The following is a 21,090-nucleotide window of genomic DNA, read 5'->3' as shown; positions in this document are numbered from 1 at the left end:
ATGTTTAAAGTATTGAAAAAAAGAATTAGTTGTGTAAAACTACACTGGAAATCCCTTTTATACTACAGAGACTAACTTAACTTCAGTTCGTCATGGGGGGGTTTAAGTTGAACCACTGGCTCAATTTGCCCCACAGCCACTTTTTGGTAAAAAAAAACAGTTGAGTCATTCATGTTAATCTTTAGCTAAATGATTCGCCTGGTTTTAGACCTTCCTAAATAGGCAACATGCAATGTTCTAAGATGCCCTAATAATGTAAGAAATCCCTCAAAATGCAGGATAAAAATCAGATTAATTTGTAATTAAATCAGGAGATGCAATTTATTTGGAAAATGTACAATATCCTGCTAACCTGTCACTTACCTCCAATCTAAATCCACACTGAACAAAAATATAAATGCAACCCTTTTGTCTTCGCTCCAATGTGAACCGGTGTGGCATATCAAGATGCTGATCAGAGTGTTGATTATGTTCATTACCACAGGGGTGTCCAAACTACAGCCTGGGGGCCAACTGCGCCCCGTTGTCCATTTTGAATCGGCATTAAGCAAACTAAACAAGTATATGGCCCAAACATGAAACTTGTGCTTTTCGTATATTGTAAAAGTATATTACAAAGTAGGATTAATGTGCTAATAAGCCCACTTTTCAAATAAATAAAATAAAATCATTGAGTAAAAGAACATTTTCTACAAATCTTAGTTGATTCAAAAAGCCCAATACCCTATTTGGATATAAAGCTTGAAATAATACCCTCCATATTTCCCCTTATTATAAGCAATCTGAGGCTTCAGTTTTAAAGGCTGAGCAGCCAACACTTAAAAAATAAAACCTTACGGAGAGCAATGCTGTAGGTGGTTGGTGTTCTTAAAGCATATTCAGGTATAAAACATAGTTTACCTTCTTGTGATTGATTTTGCTAACTTATAACTTATCTTATGAGGCAATATAATGGCTCTTGGTATATGTTTTCTGTATGTGGCCCTCAGTGAAAAAAGTTTGGACACCCCTTCACTACCAAAAGCCGCCTCCAAAGGCTTTTCCGAGAATTTGGCAGTACAACCGCAGACCAGGTGTACCCATTACAAGGGAATGCAGAATGTAAAGAAACCCATTTTTTACTGCTTTTTTCTTGGGGAGGACTTTAAAAGGTTAAGGCTGGGATGGATTTCTTTTCATTAAAATACCTTTTATACGGTAACACTTTCCCCATTTACCAACAGATGGCGTAACCGTTCTTTGAATAACTTCAACAATGTCCTCGCCGGTGTGACAAAGGCTTCATAGTGCAGGTTCTTCACCATAATTACAGCACGTTCCATACAACACACAACATTAGTCCTTTAAGTATTAATAGTAAGTTTGTATTAGATTTATTAGAATACATTTTATAACATGGAAGCATGGGCGCCTGTAATAAGTACAGAACATATTGGATTGGTGGTTTTCAGCAACATCCATTTATCACTCTAAATGATGTTGTTAGTGCACTCAGGAGTATAAAACAGGCTTTTGCTTATTCATTGTAAGACTTTTATCACTTTTTGCAAATGAACTCTTCATACATGGTATGTGAGGGGTCACATATCCATTAATGGTTTTATTTTGACATGTTTATCTCTTTTCATCCTTTTGCCAACGTTGTCTCAGTTTCTCATCCCTCCCGTTTTTGTACATACGCATGGGTCAAAGTGTACTTGGAGGGCTGCACATTCCCTGTCAAGTTAGCTTTTTATAAATCAGAAACATTGCTTAGAAATTAGCATGCCCTTTTTTTGAGCGTACGCCACGTTTAAAAATGAGCAATTGCAATAAAGGTCAGGTAAAGAATGACAAAGAGGTCAGATCATGTCACAAGTACGAATCGGGTGAGCGTCAGGGGAGTCTCAAAAAACCTGAAGTGATGCACCCATCATGCCAAGTGCCTACTGTACAAGCCTGTGGGGGCCGTGCTATAATCTGGGGTTGCTGCAGTTGGTCTGGTCTAGGTTCAGCAATGTGCCCAAAGAATGAGGTCAGCTGACTACCTGAATATACTGAATGACCAGGTTATTCCATCAATGGATTTTTTTCTTCCCTGGTGGCACGGGTATGTTCCAAGATGACAATGCCAGGATCCATCTGGCTCAAATTGAGCATGAGACATCATTTTCACACATGGATTGGCCACCACAGAGTCCAGACTTGGGGTGTCACAATATACCGGTATTTACGGTAACCGTGATATTTAAAAAATGAAATATTGACGATATGTAAACAATACACATAATATCGTACATAATCCAACGCCAACAACTATCTGGTTCCCACTCTAACCAGTAGGTGGCGATAACGCTCCTTAACACTGGTTACGCCACCACTCCATAAAACAGAAAAAAGAAGGTAACTAGCTAGCTTGCAGCTGCCACCACAGTGTATGCTGTGCTGTGTGGCCACTACTGTTACACTAAACCATGTCGGAGGAGATTAGAGAGCCTAATGTATTAAATGCGACGTAGTCTCGTATCATATGCTTCAGCAGAGAATGTGCCATAGTCGTTGAATTTCAACGCAACGGGGAGCATTCCCTCGCGATCTCTAGTCGTCTAATAACGACATTAGGGAGCTCTGTAGAAGTCTATGGGACTACCCTGCTGAGGGTGGTGCAACTGCCGTACCAGGCCGTTGATGCAGCAGGTCAGGATGCTCTCTATGGTGCGCCTGTAGAGGGTCAGGATGCTCTCTATGGTACACCTGTAGAAGGTCAGGATCCTCTCTATGGTGCACCTGTAGAAGGTCAGGATGCTCTCTATGGGGCACCTGTAGAGGGTCAGGATGCTCTCTATGGGGCACCTGTAGAAGGTCAGGATGCTCTCCTGTAGAAGGTCAGGAGGGTCTCTATGGTGCACCTGTAGAGGGTCAGGGTGTTCTCTATGGTGCATCTGCAGAAGGTCAAGAGGCTCTCTATTGTGCACCTGTAGAGGGTCAGGATGCTCTCTATGGTGCACCTGTAGAAGGTCAGGATGCTCTCTATGGGGCACCTGTAGAGGGTCAGGATGCTCTCTATGGTGCACCTGCAGAAGGTCAAGAGGCTCTCTATGGTGCACCTGTAGAAGGTCATGATGCTCTCTAAGGTGCACCTCTCTGCCGCTTCCTGTAATCCACAATCAGCTCCTTCGTTTTGCTGACGTTAAGATGGAGGTTGTTATCCTGGTACCAAGATGTCAGGGTTTCGACCTCCTCTCTGCACGCCATCTCGTCACCATCGGTGATCAGGCCGATGACCGCTGTGTCGTCAGCAAACTTGATGATGGTGTTGGAGCTGTGTGTGGCCACGCAGTCGTATGTGAACAGGGAGTAGATGAGAGGTCTGAGCATGCAGCCTTGAGGGGTACCGGTGTGTTTAATCATCTAAATAAAATTCAAGATTAACTCCTTTTATTTTTTATATTTTGAAGATTTTTGCAGTGTAATATTAAACTTAAAGGAATAAGTAAACTCTGAATAAAGCTGAAACTATGTTCTATACTTTGTTATGTCAGCAACATTATCAGTATAACTTTATCTCTTAAATGGTATGAGGGAATTAACATTAACATACATGTTGTACACAAAAGGTGATGCTTATAAGATGCATGCCGTTATGAGCCAACTCATGCAACTCGAACAACAATTGTTTTTTTATTCTGTACGTTCAATTTCCCTACCAAATACCACATCATGTAACTACTACTGAGACATTTTTAGTTTCCAATCTCAAGATAAAATGTCATTTATTCCCTTTTCTGAATGGAAAAATCGTTTGTCAATGCATTTCAAACAACAATTGATAATATGACTAACATGAGTGTTTTCCGATCCTACCCCTGTAATATAAACGTTATGCCCTAGTAAATGAAAGCCAGGGTGTCATCTCAGTGATTAATGATGCAATCATGGTATAATTATTAAATGCTATTTTTAAAAGTCAATGAATGCCATGTTTCTTCATGCTACATTGTGTTAAGAACATTACCATCTGAAACTCATTTGATAGTGAAGGTCTGTTTGCTTTTGTGTTTCAGATGTGGAGGCACCCATTAATAATGTGATTGATAAATATGTTGGAGACACTGTAGAGTTGTCATCAGGCTGACCGCCTGAAGGGGTCACCAGGGCGGACTGGAAATATAAAGGGTTAACAATTGCAAACAAAGATGGGCTTTATAGAAATAATTAATTTGATGGTAGATTAGATTTCAATGCAGCAACTTTAAGTTTAACATTGAGAGGGCTGACCCTCCAAGATTCTGGGGAATTCAGTTTTGTCTCATCCAGAAACACACAAAGGCCAACAGTCACCATCGAGCTGCAAGTTCATGGTAAGATACATTATTATAAGTGACAAAGTCACCTACAATAATAATTGATTATGTATTATGTATTAATTATTTGTGTGTTTGATTCATTCTTATAGAACATATGCCTTGATAATGGAAACAAATATCATGTTAAACCGTTATAGACTGTTAAATGTTGACGGTGTCTGATACTAGAACTAGGTCAATATTAATGGATATGCTGTAAGGCTTAAACACAGCTGTTAACCTACTGTCAATCATTTTCAAGTGTTTCCACACACAATTAAGGTATTTTTAGCCGGCTACTTCAGTGGTAATAAGTGGGACATGTATGAATACTTGCTAGTTTGTTCCATCAGTTTACTATACCTGATATATTTACACATTGATTTCATATTTTCTGCCTTGTTTTCTAAAGTGCCATCAGGAATGATGGATGGGATACAATATACAGTACATGTTCATTATCTGTCATACTGGACTCGTTTACAGGGACAGTCATTTTTATGCACTTATTTTACATTACACAGCAAAACCAAAGACTGAGCTCCGAGCCAGCTTTCCAGGAGGGGGCACTGTGACCCTAAATTGCTCTTTAAGACCACCATCATCTTCTAGTTTGAGGTACTTCTGGTAAAAAACAAAGGAAACGTCTGAACCCCTGAAAACACAAGATGTTGTTTTCCTCAAAAAATCCATCTCACACACAGGTGTCCGTAGGATAGGAGTTAGAGGAGACCCCGTTTACTACACAGAATACAACAATTAAGCACACAAAAATGGGCTAATCTAATATTATATGTAATACAGAAAAAAATGGTGTATTTAAAATGATTGATTATATTATGTTTTATGTTTAACCTTTCTAACGTATTTGTTTTTGGTGCTTCTTGGTGGTGAACAGTCCCAAACAGGGCTGTTGGGACCCGCAACCCAACTGGCTTGAGATATACTTTTGGGAAGTGATCTCTTTGACATGTGAAATTGAAGATGCAGGAGACTATGAGTGGGAGTATGTATGTATGACACCCATGTCAGACACCACTGAGACATCTCACCCTAAATATACTCTGTCATCACAAAGTGGAGACTACAGGTGTATGGGCAGACTGAAAGGTCAAACGTCTTCAACACGGTGGAGTGATGTTTTCAGATTTTGAGTATCTGGTTGTAAGTCATTCCTAACCATTTGAATTGTTGTGCTGGATTTAAATATACAATATATTGTAGGGCCATATCTATACAAACCATGTCTGTGAAGTGTTTTTCTCAAAATACCAAACAGATCCCCCATTTTAGCATCCCCCTCTATTTCAGCCCTGTTCCTGAAGTGCTGATTCTGTGACTGTAGCTTTAAAGGTCCCCTATTATGCAAAATGCACTTTTTAATGTCTTTTATACATAAATATGTGTCCCCGGTGTGTAAGGAAACTCACAAAGTGTCAGAAAATACAACCCTCTCTCTTTTACTTCTTACCCACATCTCGGGGGTAAAAACGAGCTGATCCAGATTTACTGCGGACTTGACATCATATCGGAAATGTGGGCCGGCTTTAAATTGAATTCTTGGCAACGTCCCGCCCACGTAACATGTCCCAACCTATCGTCCCCAATATACAGTAGGCGAGCTGAAACCACTCTGTTTTGTCAGTAATATGTTCTGTATGTACATTAGCAAGCATCGCTAACACTCAGAGCTAACGCTGTATTGGAGAGACTGGAGAGAATATAAAGGTCTTGTCCTTGTGGTAAACCGAGAGAGAAACGTATAGAAATAATGCTGGATGTGGTTTGGAACATAATATTTAATCACAGCAGCGTTTAGCTGAGTTTCTCCCGGTAGAAAACTCTCTTCAGAGGAGAGATCATGACGCTCCAAAGGGGCGTGGCCAGCAGCAGCTCCAAAGGGGCGTGGCCAGCAGTAGCTCGAAAGGGGCGTGGCCCGCAGCAGCTAGTTCATTTAAAGCTACAGTCACAGAATCAGCACTTCAGGAACAGGGCTGAAATAGAGGGGGATGAGGCATGCTACAATGGGGGATCTGTTTGGTATTTTGAGCAGAACACTTCACAGACAAGTTTTGTATAGATATGAGACCTATAATATATTGTTCAAATATAGCATGATAGGAGAACTTTAAATAAAAACATATTTTGTTCATATTATTTAAAGTCAGTATAGCGTCACATTTGTTTTACATGTTTTTAGATCATATGTAGGATGCAAGGAGTGCATGTAACCCCCCAGGTATACATCATAATGTTACCATTCTATGAAGTCCGTTTCCAACAGATGAACCTGTGTCCGTCCTCAATGTGTCTCGTTCATGGCTGAGTCCTGGAGCCTCAATAACTCTGAACTGCAGTGTCGATCATCCAGCAGCAGGGTGGAGGTTCTATTGGTATAAGGCTGTTCCCAATCTGAAAGACAGCTATGAGCTGCTACCTGACAGTGGCGATGGGAATAAAGAGGATTTCTACATCATGGATGGACAGACACAAACAGCAGGGTATATGTGCAGAGCTGGAAGAGGAGATCCAGTGTATTACACTTTGAATAGCAATCCTGCGTTTGTCTGGTCTGCAGGTTAGTATGTTGTGCCTTTCCTTGTGTATTCTATGAAGTGGTATGAAGTCAAAGCACTGGTCCTTTCTATTTTATTACACTGCCCGGCCAAAACAAAAACACCAGCCTGTAGGGGCAGTGCTATGATCTGGGGTTGCTGCAGTTGGTCTGGTCTAGGTTCAGCAACGTGCCCAAAGAATGAGGTCAGCTGACTACCTGAATATACTGAAGGACCAGGTTATTCCATCAATGGATTTTTTCTTCCCTGATGGCACGGGCATGTTCCAAGATGACAATGCCAGGATCCAACGGTTGGTTCAGGGAGCATGAGACATCATTTTCACACATGGATTGGCCCCCAAAGAGTCCAGACCTGAACCCGATTGAGAATCTTTGGGATGTGCTGGAGAAGACCGAATCTCCCGTCATCAATGCAAGATCTTGGCGAAAAATTAATGCAACACAGACATAAATGTTGTGACGTTGCAGAAGCTTGTGGAAACGATGCCACAGAGAATGCGTGCTGTAATCAAAGCTAAAGGCGGTCCAACGAATATTAGAGTGGGACCTTTGTTTTGGCCGGGCAGTGTATTATTTAATTATGTTTTGGTTTGGTCGTTTTACATAGTAGTACCTTTAGTACACATTCATTACATTCAATCATTTACCCCAAAATGTGTTACATGCATCAAATGTTTTTTTATCCTTGCTTTATCTCTTTTGGGGGGATTCAGGTTAAATGTAAGCACCCAGTTGGCAGTAATAGCAGTTACCCATGCATTGTCTTATTTGAACTGCAGAATCCAATTCAGTTTGCATCAACATTAATGCTTCATCTGTCCCATATTTATGTGTTGTCTTCTCAGATGTTCATTCAGCTGCGTCTCTCTCACTGAGTCTGACAGTGTGCAGCACTGCACCCAGACCTCTGTGTCGCTGAGCTGTGAGGGAAGCTCCACTGTGTGGAGAGTGAGGGGGATTTCAGAATCTGGCAACCAATTTCACTGTCCTTTCTCTGGGACAATGAATGAACCAACATGCAACACATATATCGCAGACAGTGACTGGGTTAGTGGAGTGTACTGGTGTGAGTCGGAAATACAGTTCAGCAATGCAGTCAACCTCACTATCCATGGTGAGCTATCAACTTTGTGTCTGACGGAGTCTATCAAAACTCTTTAATTTTGAATAGATAGATAGATAGATAGATAGATAGATAGATAGATAGATAGATAGATAGATAGATAGATAGATAGATAGATAGATAGATAGATAGATAGATAGATAGATAGATAGATAGATAGATAGATAGATAGATAGATAGATAGATAGATAGATAGATAGATAGATAGATAGATAGATAGATAGATAGATAGATAGATAGATAGATAGATAGATAGATAGATAGATAGATAGATAGATAGATAGATAGATAGACAGACAGGTGTGTATAGCAATGATAGCAATGTATCTTTTTTCAGATAATAATATTAACCTGGTTAGCACGGTCCATCCTATGGCTGGGGGAAGTTCTGTCACTCTTGGCTGCAAGCTAAAGAATGAAACTACTCTTTATAATGTGGATTTCTATAAAAATGACAACCTCATTCAAAATGATAGCAGAAGGGAGCTGACTATCTCTGCAGTGTCAAAGTCAGGTGAAGGCTTTTATAAATGCAGACGAAGAGATTCCCCACTTGGTTGGACTTCAACAAAGAGCTGGTTGTCAGTAAAATGTGAATATGATTAAAAAGCAAAACCTTTTTGTAAGCTTTGTTGCAGTCGGTTGTGTGAGTCTGTAATTCAGTTATTACTCTGTTATTAGTTTCCTCTAAATTAAAATTTTTGTGTTTGTAAGAGAAATAGTTTTATTTACAGTTCTGTATTCAGTAATAAAACATGCATATGACCGTGAACATTGAAATGTAAGATGTGATCAGGGGTTTGTGCTAGTATATTTTGTTAATGTGTTCCAATACCTATGTGAACGTGTGCTTTATGTGTAAATGTATTTGTATAGTTGTGTATATTCCATGTATGTATATATGTAGGTTTTAATATTTTTGACTGTCATTGTTTGTCGATCTTGGAGTTTTATTACCGAGGCTTGGTCAGAACTTGAAGCTTTGCTTCCGTCAGTGCTTTGAGAAAATGTTATATAACAAATAATAATTAAGGTTATTTATAACAGCAGCCTCTTGGCCTGGAGAAGGCTCTAAATTTCCCGTCCAGTTGACTTTTCGGCTGCTTTGTGGAGTTGTACTGACTATTCTCCTGCTGCTGTTTCTGTGTCACTACAGACAATCCATGGGTAAGAACCTTTTCATCTGATATCATATGAATTAAACTATAATTACTCAAAATAACACATCACATATTCAAAGCACTGTAACAATGCAGACCTTTTTATTTATTTTATAGATTCATTCTTCAGGAGGTCGGTATAAAACCTTTTCCCTCATTTTTTAACATTTCAGCAGATATATGTTAAATTCAATCCACTTCATTATCTTCATTTGTAAGGTCCACCAGATGTCATATCACCAATCAGGTCCACATGATAAAGCAGGAAGAAATTCAAAGAATACAACAATACTCTACTCTTCTCCATGGTCAGCCTTTTTAATATTATGATTCATTTTCAGAGCTACTCAGTACTCAGATCTTGTACTTGAGTAAAAGTAGAAGTACTCAGATCTTGTACTTGAGTGAAAGTAGAAGTACTCAGATCTTGTACTTGAGTGAAACTAGAAGTACTCAGATCTTCTACTTGAGTAAAAGTAGAAGTACTCAGATCTTGTACTTGAGTAAAGTAGAAGTACTCAGATCTTGTACTTGAGTAAAGTAGAAGTACCAGAGTGTAGGAATACTCTGTCACAGTAAAAGTCCTGCATTCAAAATGTTCCTCCAGTGAAAGTAGAAAGTACTCTCATCTAAATGTACTTAAAGTAGCGACAGTAAAAGTAGTCATTGTTTGATTGGTCCATTTCAGAATAATATCTCTGATATGTTTTATAATTATTGATCATCAAAGTGTTCTCAGAGCTGGTAAAGGTGCAGCTAGTTTGAATGGCTTTGTATACTGCAGGGTAGCTGCTGGATTTACTCCAGGTGAACTAAAGTCTGATTTAAGGGCTGATTATATTTACCATCATTAATCCATTTTATTTTAAAACAAATACAAGAAAATCACTTTGGGCTGAACTCTCTTGCACTCATGATGATTAAATGCATAATATAACAGTTCAAGTGACAATAGAAGATAAAAAAGGGCATAATAATAACAATAAAATATGATAAAATAAATAACGATCCCTCTCAGTAAAAGAACAATGCAACTTATGCAGATAACAAGTCAGTATCTGTTTCATCTTTGATAAAAAGCTTCACTAAACATATAATAACATGTAATCTGTATTACCCTATACAAACATCATTACATGAAATGACATGTGTGGTGTGAGAGGAACTTCTAAAAGGGAATGAGCATGCTGATAAGCTAGCAAAAGATGCAATACAAAAGGAAAACAAAATACCCGTTGCACTTAGAAAAGGAGAAGGAATAGCAATAATTAAGAAAAAAGGTGGGAGGGGGACCAGAAAGGCAGGGGATACCTCAAGTTACAGAAATCCGTCAACAAAAAGATCTAAACAGAAAGGAACAGACATGAGGAGATCATCATCACTAGACTCAGACTGGAATATACAGGATTAAACAGCACTATTTTATTTGCAGGAGGTGTGGAGTGAAAGAAAATGTGGAACACATCATATTACATTGAAAACACTTTCAAATACTCCACCAGGACCCTCTATGACTACCGCCCAGTGACACTCACTTCCATCATCATGTAGTGCTTTAAGCGGTTACTCAAAACATTCATCCTCCCTCCCTCCCTGACTCTCTGGTCCCCCTGCAGTTTGACTGCAGAGCAAACAGGTCCACAGCCAACGCCATAGCCCTCACCCTGCACACTGCCCTCTGACACCTGGACCAGAGGGACACATATGTGAGAATGCTGTGCATCGACTACAGTTCAGCTTTCAACACCATTGTGTCCTCCAAGCTCCTCATCAAGCTCAGGGACCTCTGGATCAACAGCACCCTCTGTGACAGGATCCTGAATTTCCTGACGGGCAAACCCCAGGCATTGTGGGTGTGAAACATCACATCCTCCACCCTGATCCTCAACACTGGTGCTCTTCAAGGCTGCGTGCTCAGCCCTCTCCTCTAATCTCTGTTCACACACGCCTGTGGCTCCAACACCATTGTGAAGTTTGCTGACGACACGACCTTCCCCATTCTGATCACCGATGGTGACGAGATGGTGTACAGAGAGGAGGTCCAAACCCTGACATCTTGGTGCAAGGATAACAACCTCCATCTCAACGTCAGCAAAACCAAGGAGCTGATTGTGGACTACAGGAAGCGGCAGAGAGAGGGACACGCCCCCATCGCCAACTACTGTGGAGAGAGTCAGCAGCTTCAGTTTCCTTGGTGTCCACATCACTGAAGACCTGACATGGACTCATCACACAAACACCATCACCAAAACAGCTCCACACTGGCTCTTATCCTCCGCAGCCTGCGGAGATTCATCATGGACTCCAGGATACTCTGCAACTTCTACAGGTGCAGAGCATCCTGACCCCCTGCAGGTGCACCATAGAGAGCATCCTGACTTTCTACAGGTGCACCATAAAGAGGATCCTGACCTTCTACAGGTGCACTATAGAGAGCATCCTGACCTTCTACAGGTGCACAATAGAGAGCATCCTGACCCTCTACAGGTGCACCATAGAGAGCCTCCTGACCCTCCACAGGTGCACCATAGAGAGCATCCTGACCCTCTACAAGGCACCATAGAGAGTATCCTAACCGGCTGCATCACGGCCTGGTGGTAGTTGCACCGCTCTCAGCCGTAAGGCTCTACAGAGGGTGGTGAAAACTGCACAGCACATCACCAGGACGGAGCTGCCATCCATGGAGGACCTCTACACCAAGCGGCTCAGGAAGAAAGCCAGCAGGATTATCAAAGACCCCCATCACCCCAGCAACAAACTGTTCTGTCTGCTGCCGTCTGGCAGGCGGTACCGCAGCATCAGGACCAAAACCAGCCGGACAGGCCATAAGACCATTAAACACCTGAGCTCTGTAATGTGCCTCCTTAACCCAAAGGATTTATCTGTTGTCATCTTACAATTTATTATTGTTGAACCTCAGACTGAGGAGGAACAATGCGGTTTTCGTCCTGGTCGTTGAACGACGGACCAGCTTTTTACTCTTGCAAGGATCCTGGAGGGGGCCTTGGAGTACGCTCATCCGGTCTACATGTGCTTTGTGGATTTGGAGAAGGCATATGACCGGGTTCCCAGGGAGATACTGTGGGAGGTGCTGCGGGAGTATGGGGTGAGGGGGTCTTTACTCAGGGCCATCCAATCTCTGTACTCTCAAAGCGAGAGCTGTGTCCGGGTCCTCGGTAGCACGTCGGACCAATTTCCAGTGAGGGTTGGCCTCCGCCAGGGCTGCGCTTTGTCACCAATCCTGTTTGTGATATTCATGGACAGGATTTCGAGGCGTAATTGTGGGGGAGGGGGTCTGCAGTTCGGTGGGCTAAGGATCTCACCGCTGCTTTTTGCAGATGATGTGGTCCTAATGGCTTCATCGGTCTGTGACCTTCAGCACTCACTGGATCGGTTCGCGGCCGAGTGTGAAGCGGCTGGGATGAGGATCAGCACCTCCAAATCTGAGGCCATGGTTCTCAGCAGGAAACCGATGGACTGTCCACTCCAGGTAGGGAATGAAGCCTTACCCCAAGTGAAGGAGTTCAAGTATCTCGGGGTCTTGTTCTCGAGTGAGGGAACAATGGAGCGTGAGATGGGCCGGAGAATCGGAGCAGCGGGAGCGGTACTGCATTCGCTTTACCGCACCATTGTGACGAAAAGAGAGCTGAGCCAGAAGGCAAAGCTCTCTGTCTACCGGGCCATCTTCGTTCCTACCCTCACCTATGGTCATGAAGGATGAGTCATGACCGAAAGAATGAGATCGCGGATACAAGCGGCCGAAATGGGATTTCTCCGCAGGGTGGCTGGCATCTCCCTTAGGGATAAGGTGAGAAGTTCAGTGATCCGGGGGGGACTCGGAGTAGAACCTCTGCTCCTTCGCGTTGAAAGGAGCCAGTTGAGGTGGTTCGGGCACCTGGTGAGGATGCCACCTGAGCGCTTCCCTAGGGAGGTGTTCCAGGCACGTCCAGCTGGGAAGAGACCGAGGGGTAGACCTAGGACCAGGTGGAGGGATTATATCTCTTCGCTGGCCTGGGAGCGCCTTGGAATCCCCCAGTCAGAGCTGGTTGATGTGGCCAGGGAAAGGAAAGTTTGGGGCTCTCTGCTGGAGCTGTTACCTCCGCGACCCTGACGGAAAAGCGGGAGAAGATGGATGGATGGTATTATCCTAATAGTTATCACTTTATCAATCAATATTTGATTGTATTTCACTGTACAATATTTAACCCTACATTCTGTAGATATTTTTGTTCTATTTACCTCTACATGGAATCTTGCATTACTTGGTCACTTTCAACATTCTCTGTGTCATTTGGCTTATTGTGTTTATTAATTTTTCTGACATATATATAGTTAACTTCATCTGCACTATTTGTAGACTGGTCTTGCAACACAACTTGTCCTCCACTATGTTACTTTTTATCTATCCTATCCTTATTTTATTTTTATTTTCTCTTATGTCTTATAAAATAATATGATGCATTGTTGGAGGAGCTAGGGATTTAAGATTTCCTTTTCCATAACTATATATGTAGCTACTGTGCATTTGATAATAAAACCCCTTGAACCTTGAACATTTACAAATCGAGAGGAAAAAACGTAGTGACAGAGTCAGAGAGGCATGAATGGAGCAGAACGTGATGGGGATACTGGGAACAGAAGGTGAGGTGGTAACAGCTACAAAGAAGGTCCTTTTTAAGTATTTGGGTTAAACAGGACTGATTGGATTTAAAATAACTTAAACACCGTGGTATACTTCCACGTCTGGTGATCGGATGACATGGTGATACACGATCTTGAACAGTAGGTTGCAGTATGCACCTTACAGTTGTTTGCGATCTGCCAATGACCGAGAGAAGAAGAAGAAGAGGAACTTCTACGACGGACACGCTCCACCGTACGTGCGCGCTTCCGTGAATCTATAACAAAGATGGCGACCGCCTTCTCAGGTAAGCCGACTTCTCCGACAGTTCAGATACTATTTTTCATATATTTTGCTTACGAGGTACAACCCGGAGCATACCATATTAGCTTATAGTTTCGCAGTTCCAAAGAGTCCAGCTGCAGTGCAGGTTTACTGCTGCAGGACTGTCTGAGAGGTAAACGCTGACGATGCTAGCTAGCTCATTAGCTAGCTGCGCTGTCCAACAGTCCATGATCATCACGGCTTCTACAGCAACATACATTTACAATTATGAGGGTAGCAGGCAGAAAAAAGTCTACATATGGGTGCAGTGCACACCACAGACCACATTAGACCGGGCTGCAGTGTGTTAACGTCACTCTGTTTGCTAGGCGGTGCCACCCGGGACTAGCTTGATGGGCAAATAACTTAGCTTTCCGGAAGAAGGGTTCAGAATAAATGGTTCGTCACTAAAACTGAACCAAAAGCAGAGTGTTAAGGAACTAACTACATTTACTCAAGTGGACTTTTTTGACATATTTGTACTTTACTTTAATGCTACTTTATATTTATACTCCACTACATTTAAGAGGCAAAAATCGTACTTTTTACTATATTACATGGAGTAAAAACAGCTTCTAGTTACTTTGTACATACAAACAAATGATATGCTGATATGGTATAATGCAGTACTGTACTACTAATCTACACAGTATTTCAATTATCGTTATTCGGTCCACATTGACCAACCACTACACTAAAATAATGTTATATGTATAAAAATATAATAACATAATAATAGAATACTGTGAAAAGATCCATTCTGCATAACACGTGCTTGTACCTTTTGATACTTGAAGTACATTTAGCTGTACTTAATGTTAAGTACAGAATACTTAATATTATTCTGAAATGGGTCCTTGTGCAGAATGAGTATTTTACGTAAGAATAAAAAATCACAACATTTAAGTGCTTTTTTAAAAAGTAAAGGATCTGAGTACTTCTTCCAACACTGAGTTGGACAAAGATAACACTGCTGCAAATAAAGTTAGGCTCCTTATACAGCCATCTGGAGGCTGCCCTCGATTAAAGATATTTCTAAAGTCGTCAATTCAAGCGATTAGTCAACTATATGATACATTATGATTATTAGTATTATTATTTTTCCTTTCTCCCAAAATGGATCAGTTTTATAGACTGATCAACTATATTATAACAGCATGGTACGTTCTGTTTGATATAAAACTGTAATAATGAACCTTTGAAACTTGTAAAATAAATCTAGTCACAGCACGGACGCAGCGGTCCGCCCGTCAGGCGTGTAAACAGCAGAAGCTCCTGTAAGGATTCTTAATGTGTGTAAGAACAAGCAGCGAGGACACATGGAAGATTTAGTTCTAGTTTCCGAATATCCGAATACAACCCAATAAATACAACTAGGGGGTCTGCGGAGGTACTGCAGGGAGGTTGTGATATTTTTGGTTGGTCAGACAATTGAACAATTTCAGACTAACTTTTAGTGGATTTGTAATAGGATTTTTCAATTATTCATGCTTTACTACCTCAGCTTTCAAGAAAAGTTCTACCTGTTCAGATGTGCCAACAATTACAACATGGATCACACAATGATCCATGTTGTAGCGAGGACACATGGAAGATTTAGTTCTAGTTTCCGAATATCCAAATACAACCCAATAAATACAACTTAGGGGGTCTGCGGAGGTACTGCAGGGAGGTTGTGTGCTTTCAACTTCCCGATTCTTGCAATTGGATTTAGCAGAAAAGTCTTGGTCTGTTTGAGAGTGAAACATATAAGGACTCTCTCTGATAGTTTAGCTTTAGATCAGGAGCTTCTGTACGGGAAAATAATAGAGTATGGTATGACGTTTCTGCATGTATTTTTATCCCATTGTTAATAGACAGTTTGTGTTCTTTTGTTTTGGAAGGCGTCGTAGTTCCCCGCAGCTTTCGCCTGCTGGAGGAACTGGAGGAAGGTCAGAAGGGAGGTGGAGACGGTACGGTGAGCTGGGGCCTCGCAGATGATGATGACATGACGCTAACTCACTGGAACGGCATGATCATCGGCCCGCCCAAGGTGAGCTGCCCCCTGAGTTTACAGCACCGATACATTACACTGCTCTTCTATTCAATGGACTTTTAGCATTGTATAAAACAGTGTTAAGGAAATGTCATTGTATGAGGAGTGACAGAGACCTTTGGTTAATTTTAGACTAAGAGGTCTGTTAAAGTTACAGTAGCTATTGTGGTAAACCTCATTGCTATACGTTATGTTGTTGCTCTCCTAGGGATCATGTGCAGGTCTCTCAGCTGTGTGCAAACTGACCCTATGACGGCTGCATGTAACTAAAATGAAAAGTGTCCCCTCTGCCTGCTGCAGGATGGTTGCAAAGAGACTGCGGCCGGAGCTTTTTTTGTGTGACTCTGCTGCAGTGTGCTAGAAGCTGCGGTGGGGGATGCACAATGTTCTTTGAGCTACTTTTGTTTGGGTTTCAGTTTGGTGGGACTTCCATGTTTCAGCCTACTTTCTGTAGGGTTAAGAGAATGTAGTACTTTTTGAAGTAGACGAGCAACCTTGTGCCTTATCACTCTGGTTCATTGTACGGTTCTGATGGTAGTAATATGGGTCATCAGTTTCCAAGGTGACTATAGCATTTGTAGCTGTGTCTTATTTCCAGTACACTCAGCTTTTTCTATATACAAATCTGCCTTACTCTTCACACAGCTGACTTCTCAGGCTAAATAAAATCTGATGAAAAGACGACTTCTTTACAGATGTGTGGTTCTCAAAGGATAGCACAAAAACATGTGATGACCTTCAAGGATGTACTGCACTGTAGATAAAAGTACCAAACAATATATTAAGGAATATTCAAAGAGTCCAACTCTTTACAGTATCAACATGCAAAAACATATTAATGCATCAGTTATATTGATAAAAAACATCATTTATGAAATTAGAAAAATGACAATGAACATTTTACTGCAGATTGAATGGCTTTACCTTTTGCTGATAATACCTGTATGCCTTTACTCCATTCAAGTTTTGAGTGTAGGTTCTTAAATTAGTATTAATACTGCGGTAAAGGACCTGATACCTTTTTAAACACTGTTCAGTATTCATAATCCTGTAGATATTCAGATGTGATTAGGCCAAAAGCTTTAGAACAAACATGTAGGGACACCATGAGTGAACATTGTGGTTTCATGGTTATGTTTACGGTTATATGAACTGTACTGTCTTTGTTATATTAACCAGTGTTTCACAGCAGAACAGAGGAGCTCAGATGAGTGGACATTCCCCTGAGCTCTCTCTCCCAGAGCTAACCTGTAGTCTCTTTGATTGCAGACCATCTATGAAGGCAGGATATACAGTCTGAAAATAGAATGTGGAAACAGATACCCAGAATACCCCCCCCATGTCCGCTTTGTGAACAAGATTAACTTGAACTGCGTACACAGTTCAAATGGTTTGGTAAGTACCCATACTTCACTATACACTCACCTGTTGTTCTAATACTTCAAAAATGATGCCCTGACTTCAGTTTTTGTACGTCAGATTTTAAAACAAGGGCACTTACTTGGTCACTGAGCAAAACTTAAACATCGGCATATGTCACCTTATTTACCGATGTGCTGATGGCAGTGAATAGGGCTAACATTGACTGATGTCTCACCAAAGTATGCTTAGAATTTAGATTTTTTGTCCTCAAACTTTTCTCCGTTTCTCGAGCTTATTTAGCCCTCAACATGTTTTGTGAACTACTTTGAGTTTTGTCCCTTTACGTTTCACTCTGACCTTGAGCTTTTCAAATTATTCTACATTTATTTTGATTTTCAAAAGCTTTTAAAATACTTTAATATCACTTCAGACATGATCACTTGCTATATATACAACCTAAGCTCCAGGCGGAACAATAGCTTTCTTATTGAGGCCATAATAAAAATACCCACCCCTCTTCCTCCTGCTCCTCTTCCTCCTCCTCTTCTTTCAGGTGGACTTAAAGTCTCTGTCAGCGCTGTGCAGATGGAAAAACTCCCACAACATCCGGATGGTGCTGCAGGAGCTCAGACAGCACATGATGATGAAAGAGAACAACAGGCTCTCCCAGCCACCCGAAGGCCAGGTGTTCAGCAACTGAGGCGCACACACACACACGACACACAGTGACACACACACACACACACACACACACACACACACACACACACACACACACACACACACACACAACACACGACACACAGTGACATCCACACACACACACACACACACACACACACACACACACACACCTTACACTGACTGTGCTTCTTTCAAAATACACCACCGTCATGTTACCAAGACTCGTCTCCCACTTCCTCCCTCAGCATCCTCCCATTGGACAGAGAGGGATGTGTACCCAGTGCCCATTAAAACCCACATGCAGACCATACATTACAAAACAAAAATGACCGTACACCTTACTAATGTTATTTTTATTATCTTTACGCGTGTTCTACATCCAGATTCTGACATAACACAGTTCCTGATTAAGTCTGCCAGTAATGTTTGTGCGCTGGACTCTTCACAAGTGGTGTCAGTTAGTCCCTCTTATATGGGTGTTGTGGTGATGGGTTTGAATCAGCAAAACAAATGTACTTCTGTCACTCCCAGCAACATGTTGAATGTGGGCTCATTCTGCAGCATACCTCAGCATCTTGCAGAATGCTGAAACAGATTCCTTATAGATGAACTCCCGCACCCACCACGATGCTTTGCTTGGTCACCCAGGCTGCGTTAGTATGTAACTCCCCAGCTTCCGCAATCCCGACGATGTGAATTTCACGGGCCTTCCTTAAACAGTGCATGTCCGGTACATGGGAGTAAACTGCTACTAGACATTTAGCAACGTATGTATCAACAGCACTGCTGGCTCATCACTCATGTTCTCAGACTTGTCCTCTGTGTGCCATATGGTTCATAGTGCTTTGTGATTGATTATTAGCAGCCAGTGGGATGTGGGGGGGTACAGTTTCTTGTGCTCGGGATCACCACTGTACTGTGGCCTGAGCCGAGCAGGAGGAGGGGCTGCCATTTGTTGTGTTTTTTGGTTTCTTCAATTCCGGGCTGACCTTCCTGTGTATACTCCACTGAACGCAAAGTACGGCTTTGGATGTTTATTTTATAATGGGTTGAATCTAATCAGGGTAATGGTGACCTGTTGCATGGTTTTATTTGAATTAAACGTTATTACTTTTGCACGTGTTGTGTCGTTATTCTCAAGGGTTGACTGTTTTTTTTTTAAAGTCAATCTTAAAACAATAGTTGGTGGTCCATGTGAGTGTTGAAAGAAGAAGGGTCAGAATTGAAGCAGAAAAAAATATCGGTGCTAATAAGTTCAGTTAATGTTATACATTTTACATTTTATTTATAGAATCAAGAATAAAGTTGTAACGTTTTAGCATCAAAAAGTGAAACTACAAAACAAAAGCACTCATAAAAATGATATATTCTAAATAACTGAATTATTATTAGATACGTTCATTTGTTGAAACTTTTAATGAAGCAGCTGTTAAAGGTGGCGCATATTTAAATAACTTTATATATTTAATCCAAAAAGCACATCATCCTTTATTATGTATAATATGTAAAGCTGACATTAATGGACTGAAGTGAAGCCCGGTCCTCCATCATGCAGTGAGGAAACTGGAATGATGTCAAAATTATACTTAAGTACAATACTTGATTAAATGTACTTAGTTAATTTCCACCACCGTGAAAAGCTGCATTTGCATACCACAGAAGAATGTTTTCAACTGGTATAGTACAATCAGTTCTACATGCCATATCTCAACTCTGAAGTGCTATGTATTCTTTTCTGAAAATGTCAGTGCTAATAAGTTAAGGTAATGTAATACAGTTTACATGTTGTGTATAGAATCTAGTGTTCATGCTGCCTCATGCTTGCATCCACTGTCGTTCTACATATAGACAATAATGTGTTAGGAGAGCCAAACCCAACCAGAAAACTGACATTTATCAACTAGGCGATCCCACATTTTGTGTTTCCGTTTCTGATCTGCATCTCTGCACTTTCATTCCTATAACAAGCCTAAGTGAGAGAGACTAGAGACCCGGCAGAATGAAACAATCCCATCCATCACAGGACGGTAAAGTAAGCTGTGGAGTTAAACGCGTCTCGTCCGTCAAACTGTCCTGACAGCACGATGTTGCTCTGAGCGGAACCAGACGCAGCATCTCCATCCAGCAGCTGTTGGTGCTCCTGTTTGCCTCCTCTCTGAAGGGAAACAAAGGGTGGCACGTGACCTGAGGCAGGGGGAGAAAAGATGAATCAATCACTGGCTGATACAGCTGGGTGCCCTTCACTCCCTTATATACCACACACACACACTTTATGGACTTCAGAGAAACCATCAGCTAGATACAGGGCTGTAAACCACACTGAGTCCTGAATGTCCCGTTCCATAGATTCTAATATGAAACACTTGGAATGTAAGGTTTTTATCAATTACTTTTGATATGTTTATGTGACATGCTTGCTGAATGGGACCATCCATCAGTCTGTGTGTGTTCACATCTGAATCAAATGAGTTCCTCGATGCATGAACATTAATTGTGTCATGCATGAAAATCAGGACCAGGAAAAATGGTCACTGTGCTTTAGTATTTTAAAAGAGGAAGATATGGGGGAACTCTTGCTTTTATCGTCTGTTAGAGTAGACAGAGCTGGGTAGTATTGGTGTTGGTCTAGTCAGTAGATACTTGAGTAATAATCACATATCATTATTTGTCTATCAGGACAGAGCAGGATTAAAGGCAGTTTAGAGTACTCCACTCACTAAGTATGTTTTCTACAGCAAAGTTGCAGGCCGAGATATCCTGACATTGAGTCTCAAGTATGGGGCAAGAGACAAATACTCTGGATCCTATACTTCCTAAAATGCAATTCATTTATTCTCAGTCAAAAAGTACCCCCCCCAAAAAATGGTAAGGACAAAAG

General features: G+C 41.3%; 1 protein-coding gene and 1 pseudogene across 2 annotated transcripts; both read left to right on the top strand.

Moving 5' to 3' along the window:
- The first annotated feature begins 3,822 nt into the window (after window positions 1-3,822).
- Window positions 3,823-10,868, top strand: LOC134883141 (uncharacterized; annotated as a pseudogene).
- A 3,103-nt stretch (window positions 10,869-13,971) lies between these two features.
- ube2v1 (ubiquitin-conjugating enzyme E2 variant 1) lies at window positions 13,972-19,330 on the top strand. 2 transcript variants are annotated; one of them, XM_063911770.1, is made up of 5 exons: window positions 13,972-14,114; window positions 16,015-16,163; window positions 17,436-17,561; window positions 18,082-18,245; window positions 18,315-19,330. In XM_063911770.1, the coding sequence occupies exons 1-4, from the start codon at window positions 14,096-14,098 to the stop codon at window positions 18,226-18,228; spliced, it is 441 nt and encodes a 146-aa protein (XP_063767840.1). In that variant the 5' UTR covers window positions 13,972-14,095; the 3' UTR covers window positions 18,229-18,245; window positions 18,315-19,330. The 2 variants fall into 2 exon arrangements, with proteins under 2 accessions (XP_063767840.1, XP_063767839.1); XM_063911769.1 differs by having other exon boundaries at window positions 18,082-19,330.
- The last annotated feature ends 1,760 nt before the right edge of the window (window positions 19,331-21,090 follow it).

This window comes from Eleginops maclovinus, chromosome 20 (assembly GCF_036324505.1).
Source record: "Eleginops maclovinus isolate JMC-PN-2008 ecotype Puerto Natales chromosome 20, JC_Emac_rtc_rv5, whole genome shotgun sequence".
NCBI classification, from domain to species: Eukaryota; Metazoa; Chordata; class Actinopteri; order Perciformes; family Eleginopidae; genus Eleginops; species Eleginops maclovinus.
This window is presented reverse-complemented; position numbering and strand designations above follow the sequence as displayed.

Excerpts from the sequence above, each read along its gene's own strand:
- ube2v1 (XM_063911770.1), top strand. Across the intron at positions 16,164-17,435 it reads TGATCATCGGCCCGCCCAAG|ACCATCTATGAAGGCAGGAT; the intron begins GTGAGCTGCCCC and ends CTTTGATTGCAG. Across the intron at positions 17,562-18,081 it reads TACACAGTTCAAATGGTTTG|GTGGACTTAAAGTCTCTGTC; the intron begins GTAAGTACCCAT and ends CTCTTCTTTCAG.